We start from the raw sequence: 8,355 nt of genomic DNA, 5'->3' as shown, positions 1-8,355 counted from the left end.
GTATTGTTTGGCAAAGCAGTTGCAAAACTATGTATTTAAGGAACATTATATGATATAAAATAGGTATTTGATATTCTATTTAAATGTAACAACATCCTTGCAATGTTCTCATTTTCAGTGTCTTTATTGTTCCACAATGAATGCTTTCAAAACAAGTTTCTGCTTTTCCCTGGTCAGCTAAGGCTCACCCAAATGTAGTACTATTTTAGCTATAACAAAAACATGTCAAACCAATGCACATGGAAATCATTTCCAAAACGTGGAGAAATTAGTTTGTAACAGTACAGGTCAGGGTTGTTAGGAAACAAAGCAAGATTGTATTCCACAGTCTGTTTTCAGTATTCCCATAATTTAAGACTGCAGTTTTTAGTTTACAGTTCCTCCTGATCTCTTTGCGCCTCTGCTTTTTATGTTTAGGAATGCTCTCCTATATTTTTTGTTTATTTTCATGCTGTTTTTCAGTCAAAAAAAGTCTATCAAAACCAAAACTGAGAGCACAAAAATAATGCAGCAAGTTATTGCCATCCAAATTATTTATTTTTAGTGATAGGATATATGTAACAGTAGTCTTCAAACAGTGACCTCTGTCTTGCTGTTGCTTGGGAAGTGGCGAGGTGTGCTGTTATAATGACCTTGATGGCTGAATAATTCAGGGAGCTTTTCAATGCTGAACTGTCTCTTGCCGGCATAAACTTGTCTTCGAATGTCATGATGATTTGGGTCCCGAACTTGAAATGCATTCCCTGCTAAAGGGTGTGTATTGGTTTTAGAGACTTTAATCTTATTATTTGGCTTTGAGGGTATAATGGGGGAATTATCTTGCAAAGAGGAGTTGTCTGGGGTTATCAAAGCACCAGGCTGGTAGCACTGAGAAGATCCAACAACATCCATAACTGGAAATCTCTTAAAAAAATCATCTGATGCAGTTTCTGTGAAGAAAAACAGTGTTTTCAATATGAAGGCATGAACAATTAATTCTACAAGAAAAATACAAAATTGTGTGTACATATTCAGGTCCATGTAACCTATAAAGAAGCATCGACCATCTTAGAAACGAATCATATGTGTTTATGTAAATTCCAGCCCTTTATATATTTACAGAATAAAATGTTAACCAGATGTGTATTCCTGTAATTCATTGAATGTAATGATATAGGTAAATGCTGAAAGTTATTTTAATATTGTAGTAGTTGTTTACAATCTACTGTCGCTCTTTGATTTAAAATCCATTGTTTTCTGAAATATTAACAGTTGGATGTAATGTTAGGCTAACTAATAAAGAAATTAGGTTCACGGTTTTGAAGCAAAAAAACAAACTGATTTTCAGGGTAATACAACTGTGCTAAAATGCATAACTAAATGTACCCTATTTAATTTTCCAGTTGCCTCTTATGTACTTTTTCTTCCTCTCTCCTATCTAAATGCTTGAGGAAGGTTCACTTGTTTCTTCCTGCCTCATTTTCAGGATATTTGTAATATGACCTACATGAGCCTCTTTCAAGGCTACATTCCAGTGCGGTGTAATCAGCCCCAGGCACCCTCTGTTGCACTGTGGATGGCAAAGGTAAATTATAGCAAATGCATGGACCTTGGGGCTTTATTTATTGGTTATACTTGGCATGACGTCAAAGGAGAGAGTGCCCATGTGTCAGGTCATCTGCAAAGGCCAGTTTGTATCTTAGCTGATAATTCTGCCTCTGCTAAGCAATTTTAGTATCTTTTTTTTTTAGATTCTTTAGTCTTAGATAAATAAATAAAAAAATCCCAAATTCAGGTAATAATGAGAAGTAACAAAATAGACGTCATTGATGTATAATACTTATGTACAACAACTCAACCCAATTATGCTAGGAAGTAACTCAGAGGGCCAGAAACATAGCCAAATCAGGAGTCTTGGGAGCCTGAGGAACTTGGCATGTAGGGATTAGTATATTTTATGCCACCTCTGCATTATTAATGAGCAAGAACATTTACAGGTAAAATTTACTCAATATGATCATAACAGGGTCTTCTAAAGGTTACATTGAATTAAGCATTGTAAAAAGAAAAGGATAGTGCTCTACTGAAATTAGTTTATCTCTACCCCTGAATGTGACGCACTCCAGGGTAAGGACTTGTAGTGATTGATTTGTGCCTACATCCACAATGGAATTGCATGCATGGTGCTAGGGGGTTGGGGGAGGGGAGAGGAATCTCTCCACTCCCTTAGGTCCCTCTTTGTTGACTTTTTACTCTTCTTCAGCATTCCTTTGGCCCTTTTTAGAGTTTTCTGTCTTTTCTTTCTTTCCTACCCCTCTCTCTCTCTCTCTCTCTCTCTCTCTCTCTCTCTCTCTTCTCCTTTGTTTCTTTTTCTTCCTCTCCTATCTGAATGTTTGAGGAAGGTTCACTTGTTTCTTCCTGCTTATGTCTCTTAGAGACGAGCCTCCTTTTCAGGATATTTGTAATGTGACCTACATGAGCCTCTTTCAATGCACAAGCACTTTCCTTTTCTTTTTACAATGCTTAATTCAATGTAACCTTTAGAAGACCCTGTTATGATCATATTGAGTAAATTTTACCTGTAAATGTTCTTGCTCATTAATAATGCAGAGGTGGCATAAAATATACTAATCCCTACATGCCAAGTTCCTCATGCTCCCAAGACTCCTGATTTGGTTATGTTTCTGGCCTTCTGAGTTAATTCCTAGCATAATTGGGTTGAGTTGTTGTACATAAGTATTATACATCAATGACGTCTATTTTGTTACTTCTCATTATTACCTGAATTTGGGATTTTTTTATTTATTTATCTAAGACTAAAGAATCTAAAAAAAAAAGATACTAAAATTGCTTAGCAGAGGCAGAATTATCAGCTAAGATACAAACTGGCCTTTGCAGATGACCTGACACATGGCCACTCGTAGCATAACACATTCCTCTGGTTTAAGAAAATGTGAAACATCTGGAGCTCTAATCAGTTTTAATAAATATCAACAAATCAAAAATTCTAACTCCTTACCAACCAGAGACATTGGAGCAGGCTAATCTGCTTGTGCAGATTGCTGCATGTGCAATGTTCCCTATGCACAATACTTGGAGAACATAGGTGCAATGTAGAGAACGGATATTGGGATCATTCTGTCGCATTAAGACCCACAATAATGTAAATAATTATATTCTAGTAACTGTATGTGGTTAATATCTGTTTATCGTATATGCAATCTATGGGAAAATTATTATTTTTTTTTCTATTCTAACCAGTGTTAGGTTTAAAATAAATAGTGGTACTGTAGATAAAAAAATATACATTTTATTTCTTAATTTCTCCCACTTATGACACTAAAATGATGAATATTATTCCACTGCTCTGTAGGCCCACTAGAGGGAACCAAATGATCATTGTGTTTTCTTGGTTGAAACTTGCTGCCAATAAAGTTTATACCCTGTTGAACAAGCAGGCTTTGATGCCCATCTCCACTGAAAATTTTACTCTGTGTTCCTACCTGTCCTAACCATCTGTTTTCTTGTAAACCATCTCTTTACCTACCAAGCCAGCCTTATTCCTGCTTGACAAAATGACCACAACTTCAATTAAATCTGACTTCCAACAATCCAGTACAACACAAATATTTTCTTACAGTTCCACCCACAATCATACCACATACTGTGTTTCTAAGCTCATTGTCAAGCCCCACAGGGTGAATGAGAAAAGTCACTCAATTTCCCCATCCACACTAAAGAGCACGGATACTGTATGCTGACAGCTGGCACCCATGGCTGTCAGAATTCCAAACAGTGACTGCAGCTGATTTATTTGCCAATTTTCCACCTAGCTCCATTGAGAAAATCAATTAAAAAAAGTAAATTTTGTTGAGCCAGATGGTACTGGCGGGGCTACCCATAGATGGAATTTCAGCTGATTTAGCAGGAAAGGGCCGTTTATTAGACATGTGCGATTTCGTTTTGTCCCGAATCGAAATTCGGACGAAATTTGGAGGTTCGGATGTATCCGAATTACAGATATAACGAATGCAAACGAATCCGAATTTCCGATGTGTTTTTTTTTGGACGAACTTTCGTTTTTTGGATGTATTTTCGTTGCAGCAAAGTGACATTTGAGAACAAAAAAAACTTTTTTTTCCTCTTAAATGTCACTTTGCTGCAACAAACAAACGGAACTAATTAGAAACGAATTTTCGTAGGGATTACCGCTAACGAATTTCGTCCGAATTCCAAAACTAATTGACTTTCGGACCCGAATTCCGAAAAACGTAATAAAGCAAAATCCGAATCAAAATGAAACAAAACTATTTTTTTGATGGTCCACATGTCTACCGTTTATTAGACATGTGCGATTTGTTCCGAATAGACATTCTGACAAAATTTCGGAAATTCGGATGTATCCTAATTCCGAATTACAGTTATAACGAATGCAAACGAATCCGAATGTCCGATTCCGAAATTCGTTAGCGGTAGTCTGGACGAAATTTAGTTGCAGCAAAATTACAGGAAAAAAAAATATTTATATTTTTTGTCTGCAGAAGAGGAAGAAAAGCGTGAGGTTCTCCCCCAATTCATACCAGACCCTTTAGGTCTGGTAGGAATGTTAGGAGACACCCTCCCCCAAGTTAAAACAAAAAAAAATTGCGTGGGGTTCCCCCCCAAATTCATACCACGCCCTTTAGGTCTGGTAGGGGGAACCCCAACCCCAAATAATAGGGAAAAAACGTGGGGCCCCCCCTAACATTCCTACCAGACCCTTTATCTGAGCACTGGCCCGGCAGGGCAGGAAAGGGGGGACGACGATCGAGCGATTCCCCCTCCTTGTGCCTTACCAGGACACGTGCCCTCGGCATTGGGAGCGTGTCCCCATACCAATGGGGACAAGGGCCTCTTCCCCACAACCCTGACCCGTTGGTTGTGGGGGTCTGCGGACAAGGGGGCTTATTTGCATCAGGGTACCCCTTTAATTAAGGGGGCACCCAGATGCCGCCCCCCTCCCTTCTGAATGAGTGAGGGTTAAATAAAATAGTTATTAAAAAGTCCAGACTTTTGATAAAATCACTTAACTTATTCCATATACATTGTATTCAATTTTAAGGCAATATACATTTTTGTTTTAATTTACCTTTCCTCATCCAGTAGTCTATTGAACCTTGTCCACAGCTGCTACTATGTTCATTTATTTATTTATTTATTTAATATCAAAGATCAGCTTTATTGTACATAGGAGTGATACAATGACATAAGGAGACAATGTCTCAACAACATGACCGCGTCTTCAATGTACATCTGGGATAAAAAGGTACAATTGTCCCATTACACGTATTGCGTACATAGGAAGGCTACGCAGTTCAGCATAGTATGCGTTACATGGCCATGATAACCTTTTGTACTATAATGAAACAGTAACCGGAGAAATGCAGACAACATGGTCAATACAGTCGGGAATCAGGTATTAGGGTACGAGGTTGGCGTATGCCTAACACGGCCTCAGGTAGAAGGACAATTGGCATTGAGAAGCAAACATGAGTTGGTTGGCAATTTCTGGCGCTCAAGAACATGTAGAACAAGAATTTGCTTATGTATGGCATCAATAGCGATAGACTAGGGTGGAGGTGTGTGGGTTAGGGTAGAAAGGAGGGGCAGGTAGGGTGAGGCGAGTGGTAAGAGAGCCAAGGGGAGAGGAGCCAGGAAAGGTAAAAGCAGCAAAGTTGTGGGTCGGGAGCGTAGTGTTCCAGTCCCCGCTAGAACTCAGGGGGGCGTTGTGATCATGGCCTGGTGGTAGGTGTCTGTGTCCTGAAAAGAGGCCCAGGGTCTCCAAGTAGCCCGAAAAGGCTCCTCAGTGTTCTGTAGCGTAGAGGTCAAGTTCTCCATTACGTATATCTCATTAACCTTGCCGAACCATAGCCTGAGGGAGGGGCAACTAGGCTGTTTCCACAGCAGTGGAATGCAGAGGCGTGCAGCATTCAAGAGGTGTCTAGAAAGTGATTTTTTGTATTTTCCAATGGACATGTCGTTTAAGTGGAGCAGACATGCTGCAGGGTTGTCCGTCAGGTCCACCATCACCAGGTCCTTCATGGTGGCTATCACCCCCCGCCAGAACGGGAGCAAGAGAGGGCAAGACCATAATGTATGTAGCAACGTGCCCGGAGCGCTCTGACATCTCCAACATACATGTGGGACTCGGGGATACATGACGTGGAGGGCTGTTGGGACCCAGTACCATCTGGATACTATTTTGTATCCCAGCTCTTGAGTCTTGGATGCGATGGAGGAGTGGTGCGCCAAATGGAGGATGCGGTCTTTTTGGGCCGGTGTAAAGACGGTGTGTAAGTCGCTCTCCCATTTGGCCAGGAATGTCGGATAAGAGTCTGGGGGGGGGTTGATATCAGCATTGAATATAGGAGGGAGATCGCATGACGGGTAGGTATTTCCTCTTTGCAGACCTTTTCGAATGGGGTAAGGGGCCTGGAGAGTCGCTGGTGGTTGGGAATAGAGAGCAGGAAGTGCCGTAGTTGGAGGGCACTCCAGCGGTCTAATGTAGGGTCTGTCAGGTTGGTAAGTTCGTCGACCAGTAACCACCGGCCAGAGGAGTGCATGTCGTAGATACGGAACTTGTTGGCTTCACGAAGGCGACGGAAACGAGGGTCTTGAACACCGGGCGGGAAGTCTGGGTCACCAATGACTAGGGTCAGGGGCGAGGGGAAAGGGGAGATGTCCGTGGAGCGAAAAAGCGATCTGGATAGTAGAATTGTGGGCGCAATGGTAGGGTGGGAGTGCACGGCGGGTGACAGGGGCTCAGAAATCCAGGGCAAGCCAGCTAAGGCTGGACTGGTGTCCTCTTCCTCCATGCCCACCCACTGTTTGGTTGTCCGGTGGCAGCACCAATCCCATACACGTGCAAGGTGAGTCGCCCCGTAGTACTTGGCCAGATCCAGGAGCCCAATGCCTCCCCTGTCCTTGGGTAAAGTAATAGTGCTGTATCGGATTCTGGGGCGGTTATAGGACCACAGGAAGGCCGTGAACATTTGGCGCAGGCGTTGAAAGAATATCGGTGGGATGCGGATTGGGAGAGCCTGGAAGAGATAGAGGATCCTAGGCATGGTCGTCATTTTGATGGCGTTGCAGCGGCCAAACCAGGAGAGTGACAATGAATGCCAGGACAGGAGGTCTTGCTTGGTTTTCAGGAGTAGAGGGGCAAAGTTGGAATCATAGAGTCGAGCGGGGTCAGCTGTAATAGAGGTACCAAGGTAAGTCAGGGCGCCCGTTGACCAGGTAAAAGGAAAGGAGGAGCGCAGATGTTCCATCTCTGCCTGGGGAAGGGAGATGTTGAGAGCAGCTGATTTTGAAAAATTTATTTTAAAGTATGAGAGGGAGGCGTAGCGATCCAGCTCTTTATTCTCGGAAAAATAGGAAAGAAGTGTGGATTCCAGTTCGGAGCGGACTCCGGGATCCTGCAATAATGACTTGTTCAGACGCCACGAGGGGGATCTGGGGACATACGGGAGGAGGTCCAATGCCATATGAACTGGGGCATGGTCCGAGAGCAGCATATCTCCAATGGACGCATCCATAACCAAAGAGAGGTCCTTGTGTCGGAGGAAAAAGTAGTCTAGGCGTGAGTACGTGTCATGTGCAGGGGAGTAAAACGTAAAGTCCTTAGTTTGTGGGTGCATGATGCGCCAGACGTCAGTCAGTTGGAGGAGGTGCAGCTCGGATTTGAGTTTTCGTTGGCGAGAGTAGGGGAGGTGGGAGGCTGTGCGTGATACATCCATAAGCGGATCAAGTGCAAAATTAAAGTCTCCCCCCAACCAACAGTACACCTTCCTCAAACTCAAGGATGAGCGGCATTATGCGTTAGAGGAAAGAGACCTGGTCCGAGTTGGGGAGGTACAGGTTCACCAAGGTGACCATGGTGTCTCCTATCAGGCCCTTCACGAGCAGGTACCTGCCCTCCGGGTCACTTCTAAGGTCTCTAAACGTCCAGGCCACTGATCTGGAGAGCAGAATACTCACCCCTTTGGACCTGGCAATGGGGGACGGACAGCGGTAGGAAGTCGGGAAATCCCTATTCTGAAGTTTTGGCAGCCTGTTAAATTTAAAGTGGGTCTCCTGGAGAAAAGCCACTCGTGTGCCTGCCTTCTTCCGGTCTACCAGGAGTCTGGACCTCTTCTCAGGAGCGCCCAGGCCTTTGACATTAAAGGTGGTGAGAAGCAGCGGGGCCATGTCCGCTGAGGAGGTGGAGGCCCAGCCCACAGTGCAGGCGGGGAGTGGGGGAAGAGGTATGCAAGACAAGGAGAGGGGAGAGGTCAGGAAGAAAGGGAGGAGAAGGCAAGGAGAGGGGGGGGGGGGGCGGGGAAACGGGGGGGGAGG

At 43.4% G+C, this 8,355-nt stretch overlaps 1 protein-coding gene across 1 annotated transcript in view; it reads right to left on the bottom strand.

The window, feature by feature from the left end:
- Window positions 1-570: 570 nt before the first annotated feature.
- The window catches only part of SHISA8 (shisa family member 8), a 65,875-nt gene continuing 58,090 nt past the window's right edge, over window positions 571-8,355 (bottom strand). Inside the window, exon 4 of the mRNA XM_018563929.1 lies at window positions 571-929. Coding sequence (XP_018419431.1) covers window positions 571-929 — 359 coding nt within the window. The remainder of the gene's footprint in view (window positions 930-8,355) is intronic.

The sequence above is a fragment of the Nanorana parkeri genome, unplaced genomic scaffold (assembly GCF_000935625.1).
Source record: "Nanorana parkeri isolate BGI_ZX_2015 unplaced genomic scaffold, ASM93562v1 scaffold711, whole genome shotgun sequence".
NCBI classification, from domain to species: Eukaryota; Metazoa; Chordata; class Amphibia; order Anura; family Dicroglossidae; genus Nanorana; species Nanorana parkeri.
The sequence above is the reverse complement of the archived record's forward strand: the minus strand, read 5'-3'. Positions and strand labels throughout refer to the sequence as shown.